The 21,699-nt window shown below is 40.3% G+C and overlaps 1 protein-coding gene across 1 annotated transcript; it reads left to right on the plus strand.

The window, feature by feature from the left end:
* Positions 1 to 924: 924 nt before the first annotated feature.
* Positions 925 to 21,144, plus strand: LOC134660946 (serine/threonine-protein kinase PRP4 homolog). The gene is made up of 10 exons (XM_063516833.1): positions 925 to 989; positions 2,494 to 3,466; positions 6,266 to 6,400; positions 7,969 to 8,211; positions 10,054 to 10,142; positions 12,091 to 12,237; positions 15,071 to 15,224; positions 17,737 to 17,851; positions 19,453 to 19,829; positions 20,938 to 21,144. Exons 1-10 carry the CDS (start codon positions 979 to 981, stop codon positions 21,142 to 21,144), a joined length of 2,451 nt encoding a protein of 816 aa, XP_063372903.1. The 5' UTR covers positions 925 to 978.
* The last annotated feature ends 555 nt before the right edge of the window (positions 21,145 to 21,699 follow it).

Here is a 21,699-nt window from a genome sequence, read left to right on the forward strand (position 1 = left end):
ATCGTAGCGTCATGAAAATTGGCAGCTGTATGTAGTTCTGATGACAATACAATAATATGGTACTGTCGAACTGATCTGATGATGGAGACAGGAGGTGGCCATAGGAACTCTGTGATGGAACAACGCAACCTAATTGTGTTAGGGGTTTTTAGAATTGTCTCAATGAGTATTAGTTGTCTGTCGTAAGAAAAGTACAGTCAGCGATAAAAGCTTGTACCAAAAATTAAATTTTTGCCAAAAACTTATTATGATTTAAAATATCTTCTAAGCTGTTCCTTTTATATCAGTATAGTGACTATATTATGTAGCTTGAGAGATTTAGTAACTGGAGTAGGTATCATTCCAGTAATAAAGTAACATACACTTAGATGGTTGGCAGTCCTCAACTGTGCATTTCTCCAGAAACTTCCTGCCTCGCAGTGCTAAACTATGGAATGGTCTGTCACCTGTGGTATTTACGGACCGATAAAACCTTCAAACCTTCAAGAAAAGAGCGTATTCCCTAAGGAAACTGTCATATATGAGAATAAAAAATAAGTGGTAATGTAGCAACTTGTTAGTTAAATAAGGATAGTTTTACGACTAAAACCAATTTATGTGTTAAATATATACTAACTTACCAATAATACAAGTCAGCTTCATGCCAAGCCAAGCCTCCAGTCAGTCCGTAGCTGTCTATGATAGCTTTGTACGAACCACCTTAGTTAAAGGGTATAACTATAGAATATTTGGTGCCATCGCCCACACTGTTAACTGACCGTTTGTAAACCTTATTACAAGAGGCATAAGGTCCACCAATGCATAAGAGTGTTGCTGTTTGTACTTACTAATGTTCCAAGTGTTCCTTTCTCTTCAACTATACTTAGCAATTAAGCTCCTATACTTTGAATGATTGGTAAACAACATTTCTTCCCCGGTTTACAGATACAGTCCGGACCTCAAGTTAGTTTAAAAGAGCACGTCACTGAGGATTCAATCATGGGCAAAGAGTAAGTACTAGCTATCACGTATTTTTATAACTTACATTGTCATATTAGACCATTGACATTAATCTAAAGACGGGCACTAAGAATGGTACAGTCGGCCAGAGATGTGGTCTACCACCCTACGGTTGAGGTTCGTTTGAACGTCATGAGACAACAAGGTCGATTTACTTTAAACTCCGTTAGAAAAGTCAACCTTAGCGATCGTTAGATCTCGCAAAGACTTTTGTCAAAACTGGTAGACCACTTTCTTGGCCCACTGTACCAGTACAGCGGTGTCACGCACACGAATTCGCGAACGGTTGATGAGTTCGCATCACGCGCGCGATGGTCGCAACTAGTTGCGTTAGACTGAACGATTGGCTCGAACTCGTGAGTGACACCGCTGAACTAGCAACATTCTTAGTGCCCGTCTTTGGATATATGTCAACGTATTAGACATCTTACTAGCGATTGTAAATCCCTTTCTATTTACTACTGAGCGAAAGAGACGAGAGACACTATTTTGCGAGATTTGCGCTTGATAGGCTTCTGATAGCTACAATTGAGTTCATAAATATGTATATGTATTTTTACCTTATTGCAATGGATTAAGGTAAAGAAATGTATACATATTTATGAACTCGACTGTACATAGTTGTAGCCCGCAGCTTTGCGAACTTCGCCCCTATTTAACTCATTAAATATTACATTGCATTTACAAGCAATGGTCAACAAATGTGCATGACATTCTATGTGACATTACATTACTCCACAATTTATACACTAGTAGCTATCGCATAACAGGATGTCATAATGTTCACATTTTACCACTTCTTAGAGCAATCGTAGCATTTCCCACACTGACTTCGCTCATGACTTAAAGTACTTAACCTTCAAGAAAAGAGCTTACTCCTACCTTAGAGGCCGTCAACCCGGGTGTCCATGGGCGACGATGGTTGCTTATATACCATCGGGCGACACGTCTACTTGTTAGCCTCCCATATCATAAACTAGTGGCTCTGTGACCTGTAGACCTCGCGATAATCTTTAAAATGTTAAAATAAGCGCGTAACCTATGAATAAAGATTTATAAAACTTTACGAACCTGATTTAGATAAAGCATGTTTTATCCCTTTCTTACAAATACAAAAGTCAAAATGACAAATAAAGACAAACGATTCATTCAGGCCAGTAACGCGTTTATGAATAACGGCAAAAGTCGTTTATGCTAATTCTATCTAACTACCGAACCTGCTAACAAAATTTCACGAGAATCGCTAGAGAAATGCGACCTGTAGAGGAGACCATCCGGACATACGAAAGCATTTTTGCCCGAGCTGAATCGGAAATCTTCGTTAAAGCTCGGTCAAAAAGCCAATTATTACAACAATCTTTGTAACTAAGCCATGTTCCATCATAGACTGCATCGGCACTTACCATCAATTGTGATTGTGGTCAAATGCTTACGTATATTTCCAATAAAAAAAATGATTTAATAAGTTTTAACATGAAATTCTAACTTTTCCAGAAGTAAACTAGACGCCGAGAAGGCTCTAAACGGCTCCAACGTCGACGACGAAACGCGAAAAAAGAAGAAAAGCAAAAAACACAAAAAGCACAAGCGGAGCGAGGAGGACGAAGACAAAGCTTACAAAAAGAAGAAAAAATCTAAAAAGGAGAAACATAAAAGCCCCAAACCGGAGAGCGAGACCTCTCTCTCCGATGTGGAAGAACTTATAAAGAAAAGCAGAGACCGCAAACCTCCGCCAAAAGAACCTTCAATACTCAAAGAGAAAAACGGTGACACTAGGGAAAAAGATGATGCGTTAGAAATCATATCGTCCAATTCAGACACAGAAAACTACCAAGAAGACTGCGCCAGCCCTGAACTAAATATGATCGAGGATGATCTAAATCTAGAAGAACTCATGAAGCAAAAAGAACTACTACAAGCCTTCTTAGTCGCTTACTATTCTGATAAGAGTGACAGCGACAGCGAGAAAAAGAAAGATGACGTCATATGCATCAACGACGATAAATCACCGGTCGCCAAAAAGTCAAAAACGGATGACAAGAGAAAAAAAACAAGCAAAGACAGATCCGCTGAAAGGGAAAAGGAACGGCATAGATCAAGGAGGCGCGAGGAGGATTTGCGAGAGATCATTAATAGGGAGAATAGGAAAGAGATGGAGAAACGGTTAGAATATAGGGAAAGGAAAGAGCGCGAACGACGGAAGGTTCACGAAGCTGAGCGGGAGCGGGAGCGGGCGCGCGAGCGGGAGCGGGAACGCGAGAGAGAAAAGAAGAGGGAGCGCGAACGTGAGCGGGAAAGGGAGAGACGCGACAAAGTGGTAAAGAGGGATAGAGAGAGTGAAGTCAGGCGTCGAAGGTCTAGAGATAGGACGCGGGCGAGACGGCCGTCGGACAGAGACAGAAGGTCGAGAGAGAGACAGAGAGATCGGTCGAGGGATAAGAGAGGAGGGAGCCGGGATAGACGCAAGGTAAGATACAGGCACTAGCTGTGCTACTTTACCGCACTAGTGCGACAATTAGCATATTTCGTAACTATGTCGAAAATTTTAAGGGCCATATAAGTATGTACTGTGAAACGTTGTATGATACATGTTTGAATAGGTAATTCGCAATTCCTAATTTTCGCACTTGTATCGTAAGGTACTATTAGACTTATCGATATTAAACTTTCGTGAGACATATTTTAAACTGTCAAAAACATGTGGCCAATAGCGACTAAAAATTCAAGTGAGTGAAACCGTTGTCGTATAAACAGTTTACTATTAGACTATGTACTTAATTATGGCGCTACTTTACCGCACTCGTGCGATGATTAGCACATGACGCAGCTATGTCGAAAACTTAAAGGGCCATAGGTATGTACTGTAAAACGTACGATACATGTGCGTATTTCCTATTTTTCGTACTTGTATCGTAATGTACCATTATTAACATTTTGAAAGCCACAAATGATGGGATTTTAAACAGTTTTTGTTTTTTTTTGTTCTAAAATCTAAGTTACCAAGCATGGTCTAATAAAACATGGTCTTCTCTTCCCAGAGTGTCACTTGCCTACGTCACAATAACATTGCCACTTTATTTCAACATAACATGTTACATGGGTACATTATATCTATGGTTAATAAGTTAAAATATTTCTTTATAATTTTATAATTTTCATTTATTTGTATTTTATCTTAAATTTTACAATAACACGTCATTTTTAATTGTTCGTTAGCAATATCTTCCGATTCACGAAAGAAATTTCAGACGTTCGGGTAATTCTGTTTACACTACTGGCAACACAGGATAGCGCTGTCACATTTGACAATCCGCCATTTTGTCCCTGACCGTCATCCTTGTCGAACGCGTGTTAATTGTTATTTCCTTCTCGCTCAGTGTCAGCAGTCGCAGTGTTTTCCAAACTTTTCACGTCGTAAGCTTGGTAATTAATGTTTTGTTACGAAAATGGTTGGCTGTTCTATTCGGAACTGTAAGAATAGGGGTGAAAAGGGCAGTATAGATTTGTTTTATTTTACTATGTTTCTACATGAATAACTTAAAATTAATGCCGTTAAAATAATTTTCACCGTTGGTTAAAATTCTCCCGCATTTTAAAGTTTGAGAACCTGTAAACAGCATGATGACGTAGGCAAGTAACAGTTAGGTCATTCGCGAATCTCGGAAGAGAGTACCAGGCGGAGTATATTATTATACCATGGTTATCAAGCGAAGGTATCCATACTTACTAACACTAAAAACAATAAATAAAAACAACTTAAAATTACAAAAACTAAATACAAACTAATATTCTAAAATAAAACTAATCTAAACTAAATCTAAATAAGGCGCCTGCGGCAAGGTCCCCAAGATGCTGGCTGCGTTACCCCGCTGAACTGCTAGCCAGTGGTGGGCAAACTTTTTTCATGGGGGGCCAGAAAGCTTGAGAAATTTCGGAGGAGGGCCAGAATTGCAGCAAAACTGGAAATTTTAAAATTGTAAAAGTGCAATTATGCTGCAATTCCGGCCTTTCTCTTGAAACTTCTCAAGCTTATTTTTAACAGAAAAAAAAAACAAAAATATAAATATATATATATAAGTCATCACCTTCCTCGCATTGTCCCGGCATTTTGCCACGGCTCATGGGAGCCTGGGGTCCGCTTGGCAACTAATCCCAGGAGTTGGCGTGGGCACTAGTTTTTACGAAAGCGACTACCATCTGACCTTCCAACCCGGAGGGTAAACTAGGCCCGTGTTGGGATTAGTCCGGTTTCCTCACGATGTTTTCCTTCACCGAAAAGCGACTGGTAAATATCAAATGATATTTCGCACATAAGTTCCGAAAAACTCATTGGTACGAGCCGGGGTATGAACCCGCGACCTCCGGATTGCAAGTCGCACGCTTTTACCGCTAGGCCACCAGCGCTTCCAAATATATATATAATAAGTATAGATTCTATATGTATTCAAATATTTTACTTCATAACGGGTGAATCCTCAAAATATAATCATCGCGGGCCATATACAAATTATTTCAATGTATCCGCGGCGGGCCGGATAAAATGTTTTCGCGGGCCGGAGTCGGCCCGCGGGCCGTACTTTGCCCACCACTGTGCTAGACTGAAGCGTAACACTAAATGTGATGTTAAAATATTTTCATTAAGGAAACTGTAAGTCTAGTTTTAAGAAAATTTCCAGTGTTATATATAACTATAAAAGACTGTTTGTTTCTTGAATAAATAAATAATAGTATTTTATGCAACCGTTGTTTAAGAGAGGTCAAAAAAGGCGAGTGGCGTGAGTAACAATTTGAGGCGAAGCCGAAAATTGTTAATAAAAGACGCCACGAGTATTTTTTGACTCAGTTAAACGACGTTGCATACAATATTTTTTCTACGACCAAGCACTTAGGACTTACTTTGAAATAAAATTGTAAATTTAACAAATATTTTTAATTCAAGAAGTAGCAAAAATGGGCGGGAAAAGAATGAATGAATGAATGAAATTTAAAAAAATTAATGTCTATGGTTCATTTATTTGTTAGAGATGACATTTAAAATAAGGTTGGCAACACTGTATTTCATTCAATATTTTTTAAGTGGTCATTACACGAAGTATCGTAAAATCGCCAAAAAGATACTGCGTGTATGCCCAAATTCTTTTTTAGGTAATAGACTAAAGACTTGTCTTGACAACTATAAGGTAGGGTTTTAAAGGTGTGTGCACGACCGTTTAAATGACAATTAAAAGTACGGGAGTAGAAAAAATAAATAAATAAATGATTCCAGAACTCCGGCAGTGAAGTGGCGCACCTGGTGGCCAGTTCCTCGGACGAGCTTGACATCTCCATCAACACTGATGATGAGGAAACCGAGGAGCAGATCATCGAGCGACGACGCAAGCAGCGGGAGCAGCTGCTCAAGGTTGGTGCACACACAGGGTCGCCATGTAGATAGAAAAGATAAATAGTAGATTGTTAACCAAGGGATGAAAGGCACTCATTTCTGACGAGGTAGTTTGGCGCTCGAACGTAGTGAGAACGCCAATAGTCCGAGGCTGAAATGATGCCTTTCATCCGAGTTAAACACTCTACTTTTCATTTCGAATAAGTACGAGGAAAGTAAAATGCATGTGTTTATTTTTAAACATGAGAAGGTAAAAAACCGGCCAAGTGCGAGTCGGACTCGCGCACGGAGGGTTCCGCGCCATCAACAAAAAATAGAGCAAAACAAGCAAAAACGGTCACCCATCCAAGTACTGACCCCGCCCGACGTTGCTTAACTTCGGTCAAAAATCACGTTTGTTGTATGGGAGCCCCACTTAAATCTTTATTTTATTCTGTTTTTAGTATTTGTTGTTATAGCGGCAACAAAAATACATCATCTGTGAAAATTTCAACTGTCTAGCTATGACGGTTTGTGAGATACAGCCTGGTGACAGACGGACGGACGGACGGACGGATCGCGGAGTCTTAGTAATAGGGTCCCGTTTTTACCCTTTGGGTACGGAACCCTAAAAAAAAGAAAAGATTTTTTCACCGCACCAGCTCGGAAAGGCTTAATTTGCACTTCGAAAACTGATAGCAAAGTTGCATTTTATTCACATGTGAGGCATAGTAATCAAATGCAAATTTTGAGTTGTTTTCCTATGTTTGCTGGTAGCATTTACTTTTAACCCTTAAATGCATAGTGATGCATTTATACACACAACATAAACATCAAATGTTATGCATTATTAAACAAATTAAATTTGTTCTTGTATATTATTTCAATAGTAAAACTAATATATTTTCCGAATTATTACATAAATTTACGCAGTATTTTAATTTATAAAAGTTACATTTGTTTATAGACAAAATGTCGGAAAACTTGGAAAAACCTGGAAGCTGATGATTTTTAGTATGTGATTTTGGGCAGATTTTTCGGGGTTTGTAATTATTTTATATTTACAAACTTTATCATAGAAACATCACAAATAGTGTACCTTTCTGTTGGCAGTTAAGATTTTTCCTATACCCCTTACTAATAGCTTTATATTTCCAAAAATATGATTTAGACTATGCAACTTTTAACACTGATTTCGCAGTGAAAATCGATGATATAATTTTTTTTACTATTTTTCCTAGAAACGGCAAACAATTATGTGATACATATATTCATTTCGGGCAAAAAGAAAAAATCATGCATTTAAGGGTTAAATGATGATTTTGGATAATAAATATTTAATAACATTCATTTGGATTGGATTTGGTTTGATATTTTACATTTAATATTTGCTTCGGGTTGCTGTGGTGAAAAATTTTGGGTTTTGGGGCAAAGTTGTTGTTTAACTCATGCTAATATTGATACCCGAGCAAGCAAAAGATTCCATTTTTCGAACCACTCGCTACGGTCGTGGTTCATTTTGGGATGATTCGCTGATAAATTGCTCATTTGCTATATATTTTACTAGATTTTGTTATAAAATTCAACATGTGTCATCCCTATTACAGAGGCTAGGTGGCGCCAAAGACGAAAAACAAGAGAAAGATCCCGAACCCCACACGACGCCGCCCACAAAACCCGACCCCAAACCCGACCCTAAACCCGGCACGCCGGAACCGAAACCCGAACAGAAAGAGAAGGAAGACAAGCCTAAAGAAGATAAGAAAGAGGAAGACAGAGGTCACAAGCCGGAGAAGAGAACGGGCTCGGAGTGGGACATGTTCGCGGATCAGGACAACTTCGATGTTGATGTGAGTGTTGGCCATTATCACAGAATAACTAATAGTACTACCATACAGAAAATTCACTCCTTCACAAAAGTCAGATTTAGGTATAAAATTACACCTATATCGCCGCCTGCAAGCAAAATTGAAACTTATAACCGCGCACGAACCGTGAATCTTCTTTGCGCGCCGCAGTTTTATGACCGAGCTGTGAGTGTCGGCACGGGGTTATCACTTGACAAGTTTTTATACCTAAAGTCTATTTTTAATTCGGTAGACTAAAATGACATTTCATAGTATGAAATGACACATGATGTTCATACTATGAAATGTCATTTTAGTCTACCGAATAATGAAATAGACTTTATACCCACCGATTTATTATTTTTAAGATAAATATGTAGGAATTACAAGCTTTGATTATGTAAACATACATTTTTTATCCGGAGATAGTATCACGGAAGTAAGTTTCGAAGCCATTGTGTATTTTCAATTTTGCGCGAGCGCCGCGTGACACGACTATCGTGCACCGAGCGGCAGCCCACTGCCATACGCCTGTCCGATGGGCGCGCCGGCCAAATGTACCTAAACTGCGGAGTGACACCCCCCTGCCATTATACAAGCTTTTATACTTGGTCAAGCAAATCTTGTCAGTAGAAAAAGGCGGCAAATTTGAAAAATCGCGGGTTAGCAACGCTACGTTTGAATTGGTCGAAAATCGCGTGCCATTTATATCTTATCTGTGGAACTGTTTTGTTTACATTTCATCGTTGTTCGATGTACATTGCTGCTTTTTGTTCGTTTCCTAGGGATACCATACTTTTAGTTTGCTTTACATTGCTAAGTACTGACATCCGGCTTGACATACTATATTTAAATTGCCCTGCCGGGCTAGCACATGATTGGCGCGACAGTATCGCGCCCGCGATATGGACTACTCGTCCCTCTTTAATAGAGAATATTACGCGAAACTCTGCGTAGGGGGCGTCACTACCACAATCCATCACAATCTGAGGGTCTACCGCAAACGAGTGAGTCGAAATTTTGATATCTAACCTCTCTATCACTTGCATATTCGAGTGATAAAGAGGCAGATAGCTGAGTTTCGATTTTCGCGTTTCCCGGTAGGTACTTACTTTTACGAAAGGCGCTAGTGCTGCACTCTGGCGGCAGAACATCGCAGTAATACTCCCTATTATAATATTAGTAGGGCATACAAACAGCCACACTGTTAACTTATGTTTTTTATAATAAGGTCCTACGATGGATAGTTAACAGTGTGGGCGCTGGTACTACAATTGAAATAAACTGGGAAATAAAACACTAAACATTATTAGTAAACCTATTGCTCAGAATAAATAATAGTACTAGGTACAGAAGATTCACTCTCTAACAAAACGCGTCTATTACGACAGCTATGACCGCTAGGTGGCGCAAGCGCGAGCAGGCGTCCGTTCTGTAGCGGTGCGCGGCTACTACTATGGCTAGACACCAAAATTGGTGCGGGCCGCATGTACTTGTAGCGGCGCGACGAAATCGCGAAGTGAGCCACGCCTGCCTATTAATCTTTTGTGATAATTTCTGGTTTTGACATGCCACTTAGCTTATAATATAATGATAAATTATCAATTTCAATGAAACACACATAAACAACAATGAATCTTAAATATGTATATAGTAAAACGAATGTAATTTAATTATATAAATGTATAGGTACGTAATGAATTTCCAAATTGTGAATTTGTCTGTAAAAAATCCTAACTTACCATGTTTGTGTATGTAGGTGAAAAATAGACTTAACTAAACAGACTTGTAACCATTGTTACCAATAAACTTTCATTTTCATTTTCATTTTCATTTTGTCCACAGAGTCCCACAGTCGGCAGACCCCGAGGCAAGAACACTCTAGAAAACCCTTCCCTCACAGACAATTGGGATGACGCCGAGGGATACTACAGGTATAGTACCTAACTACCTAAAACCTAATACCTATTTAGAATAGTAACATAGGAAAAATAATATAGCGTGTACGTAAAAACAAGATTTCGATTTGGGGGGTTAAGCGGCTGGCAGCTCAGCTCTTTTCCTATATGATGAAGGCTTATTTGGTAAATAGGTTTTTGGCAAAAATTTCATTTTTGGTACAAGCATTTATCGCTGACTGTACTTTTCTTACGACATACAACTAATACTCATCGAGACAATTCTAAAAACCCCTAACACAATTAGGTTGCGTTGTTTTATCACAGAGTTCCTATGGCCACCTCCTGTCTCCATCATCAGATCAGTTCGACAGTACCATATTATTGTATTGTCATCAGAACTACATACAGCTGCCAATTTTCATGACGTTACCATCCTTGGAAGATGGTTAAATTAGTTACCTTAGATTCCATTACATAGTTACATACAGGTCGACCTAAATAACAGCTTGTTAAAAATTGTTTTTTTTTGGCAGAATGAAAATAATTTAATTTGTTCTAATACAATACACATATTTAATATAGGCAGACCGAAAAGGCGATGGCGGGACGACTTGGACGCATTTTTTCCGGATTGGCGGGAGGGTGCAAGCGACAGGGTTGAGTGGAGGAAAAGAGGGGCGGCCTTTGCCCAGCAGTGGGACACTAAACCAGGCTAACAAAAAAAAAATATATATATACAGGGTGCCCGGTAATTAGTGGATAACCTTCTAACCACCGACAGAGCACCTTAGGCTGGTCCAGAAAATGCACTTATAGGTCTAGTAAAAGTTTCGTGGTTTTCGAGATAATCGAACTTTTCTGTCTTTTTTAATGGCTAGCTCCAATTAAAAAAGACAGAAAAGTTCGATTATCTCGATAACCACGAAACTTTTACTAGACCTATAAGTGCATTTTCTGGACCAGCCTAAGGTGCTCTGTCGGTGGTTAGAAGGTTATCCACTAATTACCGGGCACCCTATATATATATATATTTTTTTTGTTAGCCTGGTTTAGTGTCCCACTGCTGGGCAAAGGCCGCCCCTCTTTTCCTCCACTCAACCCTGTCGCTTGCACCCTCCCGCCAATCCGGAAAAAATGCGTCCAAGTCGTCCCGCCATCGCCTTTTCGGTCTGCCTATATTAAATATGTGTATTGTATTAGAACAAATTAAATTATTTTCAGAAAATATTTTAATTTGTTTTTATTTCAAGTAGCCACACTACTATATAAATTATAAACTTTAAATAAATGTCATATACTAAGAAAAAGTGCAAAATTTTAGATTTAAGCTAGTTTTTAATTTCTTTTAGTAATACACTGTATATATCTTGTTTGTAAATAAATGATGTGCTGTGCAGTGGGGGCGCCATAAGCCTTCAGTGAAAAGTGCATATATGTACTTGGAAAAATACGACCTCTGCCGCTGTGGCCCAGTGGCCGAATGGCACAGGCACCTGCCGCGATAGCAGAGGACGCTGGTTCGATTCCAGCCTGGGGCACTGGAGGCCTTGGTCACTTTTCCTTAGTATATGACATTTATTTAAAGTCACAACAGACAAGACATCCTCTAGACTGAGCATAGTAACGCTACCCCCTCTGCCACTTATACGGTAGTTTTACTCCATCTTCGAATCAATCCCGTGCCGTGATTGGTCCGTGTTTTTGAACGGACCAATCACGGCACGGGATTCGCTCACCTCGTCCCCCCGCACCCCCGTATTTTTGGCAGCATCGGTTTCATGAAATAATTGCTCTAAACTCAGTCTAGAGGATTCCTAGTCTATGGTTATGAGTTAGTTCACGCAGTAGCGAATGACATGGAGACTGACTTATTACCTTACACAAAATTCACAACGAGGAATTGGGTTTCAGTGTCCTTACCATTTGGCATTTGGCTATAGGATTCCTAGTCTATGATAATATGTATATTGTTTGTCACCAGAGTCCGCATCGGCGAGTCACTGGACAACCGTTACACTGTATACGGGTACACCGGGCAAGGTGTGTTTAGTAATGTCATAAGAGCGCGCGACCAGGCGCGGGGCGGCGCTGACGTCGCCGTCAAGATCATACGGAACAACGAGATCATGTGAGTACCCTAATAAGTGATTAATACGTCTATACGCCCATACGTCAAACCTTGCCAAGCAAAATGAAATTTTATTTTGGCAACACAAAGTTCAAATTAGAATGGAACAGGAGCCTTTTTTATAGGTCTCTGGGCGGCTAGAGGTTATAAAAAAAAATACATAGATTGCTCACTCCATGCATCAGTTTTGGTACCAAAAAGACTATTATTTTCACAGTCGACATCTAGCTTCGAGTAGCGGAATTATCAGTACTGCTACTTGACAATAAATGTAGCACCGACCGGAAATTCTAATGCTCAACAACATAAGACTTTCCGGTCGGTGCTACATCTGTTGTCAAGTAGCAGTTCTGATTCCGCTACTCGATGCTAGATGTGAAAATAATAGTCTTTTAGGTACCAAAACTGATGTATGGAGTGAGCACTCTTGTATATATTTCTCTATGGCTGTATACACGTGTTCTAGATACACGTACGGGTACACTAAGTACGTGTTCAGCTTCTCCTTCAGTCGGTCCCTCAATACAGGATAAATATAAAATATAAATATTATTATTATAGGACATTAATTACACAAATTGACTAAGCCCCACGGTAAGCTCAAGAAAGCTTGTGTTGTAGACAACGATATATATAATATACAAATACTTAAATACATATAAAACAACCATGCCTCTGGAACAAATATCTGTGCTCATCACACAAATAAATGCCCTTACTGGGATTCGAACCCAGGACCGCGGCTTCACAGGCAGGGTCACTACCCACTAGGCCAGACCGGTCGTCTTGGATCGTGACATCATGTGCTTCTGTTGAAGACCAGGTTCCTCCAAAATGCGGGCAAACAATACATTACTACTATACTAAGGACGGCTAATGGATTCACAAATATGAAGGCTATAACATCTTTGTATAATGCGTTGGTTAGAAGCCAGCTAGAATACAATGCTGAAATATGGGCTCCACACGAAGCAAACTATATTTTTATGTTAGAGCGGATACAGAATAAGTTTATTAGGTATATGTATATGAGACAATACGGCGTCTATCCGTTTTATCCGCTGATGTATCCGACATTGTTTATTTTAGGCATGGTCGGATACAATCAGCTGGAAGTCAGAAGGGAGCTAGCACTCGTTACATACATCTTTAAGCTGCTTAGGGGAAAATATACAATGCGGATATATTGGGGTCGGTGGGTATTTGCACAAAACAGATACAGTACAGAAATCAATCTACATACAAAGTGCGCTCGAGCAACGCACACATAGACACTGCTCACGGACACGATATCTCGGACCGGTTGGGACCAGTGCGAGCGCGAGTGCCATCCGCTTGAGACACGCGTCTGTCAACTTTTTTGTGCAATAATGGAGAAACAAAAAAAAAGTTATTATAACTGTTCAGTGGACGGTTGTTTAAATTCAACATTAAACTGTGAATTGTCGTTTTTTAAGCTACCAGTGGTTTCAGAGAGGTAAGTAGGTATCTGCTTGTATTTCGATGGTTCGTTTTAACGTTAAACAGAAAAGTTAGGTAGGTAGGTATAGGTAAGCACCCCGCCCCGGCCACTACTAGATACGAGTGCCACTACCACGATAGTTTTTTGTGCATAAGTCATAGTTAACAACCCTAGAGCGACCGCCGAGCGTAGGTATGAAAAGTGAAGTACATACATGTGATTGACTTCTGTACTGTATCTGTTTTGTGGTATTCGTGTTCCGCGCGCTTGCGTGGCGCGCCGTCAGCCCGAGCTGCTGCGCGAGGCGCCGAAGACGCGCGCCGTGCGCACCCTGAACCTCATAGCCTCGCGTATAGACCTATTTTCATGTACGACGAGTGAATTCACTAAAGTAGCTTTAATAACTCTTTGTTATATTGAATAGGTAAAAATATGATTTGTTAGATATAGGTACTTGTGTATTTGTATGTAATCTTTTGCTACATTATCGCATTAGGTGCAACCTGTAATGATAATTGTATGTGTGTAAATAAATAAAAAAAAAATAAAAAAAAATTATGACTTAAAACTATGTGGGAAACAATTCGCTAGGTGCACGACTTGTGCTGCCCTCATTTTGGCAGACTTTCTACGTTAAATCTTATGGAGTAAAATTAGTTCAAGCGGCTGCCGCTAGTACTAATGTCAGACATTCCATAAGATTACCTGTGTTTGTAACGATCAGCGCCACTTCCCCCTCCACCGACTGCGCACCTTGCCAATAGAGACCCACTCTATAGGGTATTTGACTACTGCTCAAATCAGTTTCTTTATTCGAACTGTCAAAACGATTTTACTATGTACTATGAAATTTATATGAAACACTAGCACGTGACGTCACAATCAAATAACCTAGTCTTTATAGTTTTATACGGGTTTTAAAAAAGATACTGCGTGTATGCACAAATACTTTTTTGGGGAATAGACTAAAGACTTCTCTTGACAACTATAACATAGGCTGAACATAGGGGTTTAAAGGTGTGTGTACGACCTTTTAAATGACAAATAAAAGTACGGGAGTAGAAAAAATAATTTATTATAAATACAGTCAAATACCCTGTTCCTTTTGCATACACTATAGTTCGTTTTTTAGCATTAGAAAGAAGGTAAGCGATCTTGACATGTCTTTTAATTGAAAAACGCTTTTTAAAAGTCAGTAACTATTACTTATGAAAGCAGAAGAATATAAATCAATTTATTAGATTCATAATTGTTACATATTTGCCATTATTTATTTTTAAAACGTGTTTTTCAATAAAAAGACACGTCAAGATTGTTTACCTTATTTCTAATCCTAAAAAAAACGAACTATAAGGTGATGTTTGTTGACAGGCACAAGACCGGTCTCCGCGAGCTGGAGATCCTGAAGCGTCTGAACGACGCCGACCCAGACGACAAGTTCCACTGCCTCCGTCTGTTCCGCCACTTCTTCCACAAGCGCCATCTGTGCATGGTCATGGAACCCTTGTCTATGAACCTGCGCGAGGTAACTAAACATGTCATGCAAAATACTTGTCACACCCGCTTTCTATAAATATCTTTGTCCCTTACAACAATGTCCCTTCTTCCCTTTCAATAAATGTCCCTTAGAAACATGTCCCTATTAAAAAGTGTTCCTTTATCGCTCTCGCAAATGTCCATTTGTCCCTTAGAATGGCCCTTTCGCTACCCGGCCTTCCTGTAAATGATCCAATAATAGCCTATCTATATAAAGCTGGATGTTGAAGCGTCTGAAGGACGCGGACGCATGCTATATGTTCCACTGCCTCCGTCTGTTCCGCCACTTCTTCCACAAGCGCCATCTGTGCATGGTCATGGAACCTTTGTCTATGAACCTGCGCGAGGTAACTAAACATGCCGTGAAAAATACTTGTCACACCCGCTTTCTATAAATATCTTTATCCCTTACAACAATGTCCCTTCTTCGCTTTCAATAAATGTCCCTTAGAAACATGTCCCTATTAAAAAGTGTTCCTTTATCGCTCTCGCAAATGTCCATTTGTCCCTTAGAATGGCCCTTTCGCTACCCGGCCTTCCTGTAAATGATCCAATAATAGCCTATCTATATAAAGCTGGATGTTGAAGCGTCTGAAGGACGCGGACGCATGCTATATGTTCCACTGCCTCCGTCTGTTCCGCCACTTCTTCCACAAGCGCCATCTGTGCATGGTTATGGAACCTTTGTCTATGAACCTGCGCGAGGTAACTAAACATGCCGTGAAAAATACTTGTCACACTCGCTTTCTATAAATATCTTTATCCCTTACAACAATGTCCCTTCTTCGCTTTCAATAAATGTCCCTTAGAAACATGTCCCTATTTAAAAGTGTTCCTTTATCGCTCTCGCAAATGTCCATTTGTCCCTTAGAATGCCCCTTTCGCTACCCGGCCTTCCTGTAAATGATCCAATAATAGCCTATCTATATAAAGCTGGATGTTGAAGCGTCTGAAGGACGCGGACGCATGCTATATGTTCCACTGCCTCCGTCTGTTCCGCCATTTCTTCCACAAGCGCCATCTGTGCATGGTCATGGAACCTTTGTCTATGAACCTGCGCGAGGTAACTAAACATGCCGTGAAAAATACTTGTCACACCCGCTTTCTATAAATATCTTTATCCCTTACAACAATGTCCCTTCTTCGCTTTCAATAAATGTCCCTTAGAAACATGTCCCTATTTAAAAGTGTTCCTTTATCGCTCTCGCAAATGTCCATTTGTCCCTTAGAATGCCCCTTTCGCTACCCGGCCTTCCTGTAAATGATCCAATAATAGCCTATCTATATAAAGCTGGATGTTGAAGCGTCTGAAGGACGCGGACGCATGCTATATGTTCCACTACCTCCGTCTGTTCCGCCACTTCTTCCACAAGCGCCATCTGTGCATGGTCATGGAACCTTTGTCTATGAACCTGCGCGAGGTAACTAAACATGCCGTGAAAAATACTTGTCACACCCGCTTTCTATAAATATCTTTATCCCTTACAACAATGTCCCTTCTTCGCTTTCAATAAATGTCCCTTAGAAACATGTCCCTATTTAAAAGTGTTCCTTTATCGCTCTCGCAAATGTCCATTTGTCCCTTAGAATGCCCCTTTCGCTACCCGGCCTTCCTGTAAATGATCCAATAATAGCCTATCTATATAAAGCTGGATGTTGAAGCGTCTGAAGGACGCGGACGCATGCTATATGTTCCACTGCCTCCGTCTGTTCCGCCATTTCTTCCACAAGCGCCATCTGTGCATGGTCATGGAACCTTTGTCTATGAACCTGCGCGAGGTAACTAAACATGCCGTGAAAAATACTTGTCACACCCGCTTTCTATAAATATCTTTATCCCTTACAACAATGTCCCTTCTTCGCTTTCAATAAATGTCCCTTAGAAACATGTCCCTATTTAAAAGTGTTCCTTTATCGCTCTCGCAAATGTCCATTTGTCCCTTAGAATGCCCCTTTCGCTACCCGGCCTTCCTGTAAATGATCCAATAATAGCCTATCTATATAAAGCTGGATGTTGAAGCGTCTGAAGGACGCGGACGCATGCTATATGTTCCACTGCCTCCGTCTGTTCCGCCACTTCTTCCACAAGCGCCATCTGTGCATGGTCATGGAACCTTTGTCTATGAACATGCGTGAAGTAAATATACCTTAACAATGTGTCTTTAAGAATCAAAATATACCTTTCTTACAATATCCCTTCGTCCCTATTTATATTGTCAGTTGTCCCTTTTCCAAAATGTCCCTTTGTCGGCCGTTTTGTTAAATGTACCATTGTGCCTATGCCAGGGCTTGCGAAACTCCTCGCTTCGGGCATTCGCGGCGCCGTTCGGCTCAGCATTTCTCCGAGAAAAATTTCCCATCTCTAGGTAAATGGGTCAAAATTCCTTATAGTCGTGTCTGTTTGGTAAATAGCATACTAAACTGAAATTCTCTAATATATTCATCTTACTAATTAAATTGTGTTAATTTCCCAACCCGACCTAAATGAGTTTTTTTTTCAGGTGCTTAAAAAATATGGCAAAAATAGTGGAATCCACATCAAAGCGGTGCGGAGCTACACCCAGCAGATTCTGCTGGCGCTGAAACTGCTCAAGAAGACTGGGATACTGCACGCTGGTAGGTGTATCCAAGAGATTTAGGATCATATAGGGTCACCGCGCTAGTTTCCGTCCATGCTCTAGTTTTCGTCCACTTCACGGATTAGCAAATGAAATGTTTCATTTTTAATATTTTACTGGCGAAATATCATTTTTATGTAGATAGATATATTGTTTAGACATTAAGGCTTGCAATAAGTCCAAATTTGTGCAGCAATTTAGGTTTTTACTCAAATTTTGTCAAGTGGACGAAAGCTAGCGCAATGACCCTATATATTATTCGTTTTTAGGGCTCCGTGCCCACCCGTTCAGAGAAGATATCACGTGTAATTTTTTTTCAAAGTGGGAAAGCCAAAAACAACAATATTACTCAAAAATGTAATCAGTTCAAATATATATCCGCTCTATTTTATATATAGAAGTGATAAGCAGATTTTTAGGGTCTCTATTGTTTACCAAATAGTTTTAAGCCATAATGTATTGTTTGCCCGAATTTTCGTTAGTCATAATTCATGTGGTTCAGAAACGCGTCACTTTTCAGGATTGCCATAAAACAAAACTTTAACCAAACGTTAACGGTTTCAGTTTTATGACTAATGATAATATGGGGCATTATCTATGAAAAGGGACCTTATTGTCGATGGCGCTTACGCCGCACAGCAGTGCGCGGCATTGTATTTATATCGGACCATCGCTAATAATGGCGTAAGCGCCATCGACAATAAGGTCCCTTTTCATAGATAACGTCACATATGACAAACAATACATTATGATGACATTTATGACTTATAAAACTTTACGGGAAAGAACGGGACCCCAGATTTTTACGATGCCTGTTTTTGAGAGGTCAGGGGGTCAAAAATAGGCCAAATAGGCTAACCCCTAACGTCTTGATTTCTATCCAAGAAATCATCCAGCACCGTGACATCGATCGATGAGATCGATGTTGATGGAAAAAGCGAGTCATCAATACCATCCAGGGCACATTCTTCATCGTAATTCTGTAGGTTAACTATCGCATCTTCATATAAGGCGTTCAGTATAGGGGAGTAATAGGGATGATGACAGATGTTGAATTTTATAACAAAATCTAGTAAAATAGATAGCAAACGAGCAATTTATCACAATAATGTGGATATTAAAATAAAATATTGAAAAATTACAAAATTATAGGACCTGAAAGTTTCAAAATTTAAGTTTTTTTTAACTTCCAATAACGATAAAAGTAAGGGTACCATTCGATTCCTTACATTTCATTCAAAAAAATATTGTACAGCAACTATATAGATAAACGCAATATTTCACCGACAAAAACGCAATTTTCTTGTTTTGTCCATACGGGCGATGCGGTCCAGATGGCCGATGACGTCACGGCCTCTGTCCGTTTTGTATAGGGCGTTTCGCGAGTGAAGTGCGATTGTCGGACTTTGACTACAATTTCTGACTTTTGTGTTACTTTAATGCAGTGGGTCCCATATAGACATTTGATCCTAAAAACAAACCCGATCGATTGATACCATAAAAAAAAATTAGTCATGTAGCCTATTCTCAGGAATCTCAGGATATTCAAGATAAGGCCTCTTCTTGGGAGGTGACGGAGCATCTATGATTTGTTTTCAGACATAAAGCCGGACAACATCCTGGTGAACGAGAGCAAACTCCTCCTGAAGCTGTGCGACTTTGGCTCCGCAGCCATGGTCACGGAGAACGACTTCACCCCGTACCTGGTCTCCAGGTTCTACCGGGCCCCGGAGATCATCCTCGGAGTCCCCTATGACTTTGGCATCGACATGTGGTCCACCGCTTGCACCATATATGAACTGTCTACCGGCAGAATCATGTTCAGCGGGAAGTCCAATAATGAGATGCTGAAGTACTTCATGGATCTTAAGGGGAAGATACCTAATAAGATTATTAAGAAGGGCATGTTTAAGGACCAGCATTTTGATGCGCAGTGCAATTTCTTGTATCACGAGTTGGATCGGGTTACGGAGAGGGTGAGATTTGGCATTTTTTTTTAAGTTTTACGATAAGTCCATACTAACACTGATTTAAACTTTCACGATTTTTACACATTATTAAATTGTACAATACTGAGTTTTCTCCGAGACCATGGGTCACAGACAATCCAACCTCTAGACAGCAGCATAGTCGTGCTACCCCCTCTGCCACACATACGGTAGCGTTACTCCATCTTCGAGTCAATCCCGTGCCGTGATTGGTCCGTGTCTTTGAACGGACCAATCACGGCACGGGATTCGCTCACCTCGCCCCCCCGCACCCCCGTATTTTTGGCAGCATCGGTTTCATGAAATAATTGGCCTAAGCTCAGTCTAGAGGTTGGATTGTCAGTGCCATGGGTACAACGCCGTCCTCGAAACGTCGGAGGTAAATCTTAAAACTTGGATACGCGATTAAGTCCCGTTGTACAATTTAATAAAGTCCATACTAATACATACATTATAAATGCAAAAGTGTGTCTGTCTGTTACCTTTTCACGCTTAAACCGTTGAACCGATTTAGTTGTAATAAGGTATGGATGGAGATAGTGTTAGTCCCAGGGAAGGACATAGGGTAGTTTTCTCCCAGAAATCACCCTTTAAGGGGGTGAGAAGGGAGGTGGAAATTTGTATAGAAAATCGATAAAAAGCAGATTCGGTAAAAATAAGCTACCCAAATGACTAACCACGTAAACGAAGTCGCGGGCAAAAGCTAGTCATTTTATACAGATTACAATGGTCTATTACACCATACAATTTAAATGAATATCTCAGGCGGTCTAGCATGAGTTGCGTTGACTCTATACATCTTGCGCGAGTTCAAGTATAGAGTCGCGCGCGAGAACGCAACTCGTGCTAGACCGCCAGGTGTAATCGGAAATTAAATTTTCAGTTGGACCCATATAACTTGTATGAAATGTTAAAGACTATCCTTTCGTTAGTTCCAACTTTCACCACCGCATGCGCTGCGATCGCTTTACTTACCCCCACCATGTATTTCGCTCGTAGTCAATACAGACTGATTGAGTTTCCAAATATATGGACAGAGTAGTATGATGAATGATGATACAACTTCGTTTACTAACAAATTTCCCTCAATTTCCAGGAAAAAGTAGTAGTAATGACCAGCATAAAACCTACGCGCGACCTCCAATCAGAGCTCGCGCCGTCCCATCACCGCCTCCCGGCCAACGAAGCGAAGAAAATCACGCAGCTCAAGGATCTACTCGAGCGTATGCTCATGCTCGACCCGGCCAAGCGCGCCTCCGTCAATCACTGCCTCGCGCATTCCTTCATACAAGAGAAGATATAGCTAGGTATAAATATACAGAAGATTCACTCTCTAACAAAACGCGTCTACGATAGATATGACCGCTAGGTGGCGCAAGCGCCACGCGCGGCTTATAGCTAGCCACCAAAATTGGTGTGGGATGTACTTGTAGGAGGGCGTTTTTTTTTGTCCCAAACACTTTTTTTTCAAATTTGGGATTTTTTATGTTATTTCTACTCAGAATCACGAGCTTTTTCACGAGGAGAAAAAAAGTGTCCCAAAATTTCCATACATTTTTCGATCTTTCCATTACGCGACCGCCATACAAAGTCTATGAAAAATGGTGACTGAATGGAAAAAAAAACCTTAGGACACTTTTTTTCTCCTATTAGGATAGAAAGAGCTCGTGATTCTGAGTAGAAATAACATAAAAAATCCCAAGTTTGAAAAAAAAAGTGTTTGGGACAACAAAAAAAAAACGCCCGGGTACTTGTTGCGACGCGACGAAATCGCGGAGTGAGCCACGCCTACTAGCGGTTCAACTACTAGTGAGATCGTCATTTCAATGTTTAGTTGGGTGGTGAGCGTATTTTTGTA

Source organism: Cydia amplana, chromosome Z (assembly GCF_948474715.1).
Source record: "Cydia amplana chromosome Z, ilCydAmpl1.1, whole genome shotgun sequence".
Lineage (NCBI taxonomy): Eukaryota > Metazoa > Arthropoda > Insecta > Lepidoptera > Tortricidae > Cydia > Cydia amplana.

Bases quoted from the DNA above. Each gene is read 5' to 3' on its own strand.
- LOC134660946 (XM_063516833.1), top strand. The intron at 3,467-6,265 runs GTAAGATACAGG...AAATGATTCCAG, and splicing joins GGAGCCGGGATAGACGCAAG to AACTCCGGCAGTGAAGTGGC. The intron at 12,238-15,070 runs GTGAGTACCCTA...GTTTGTTGACAG, and splicing joins ATACGGAACAACGAGATCAT to GCACAAGACCGGTCTCCGCG.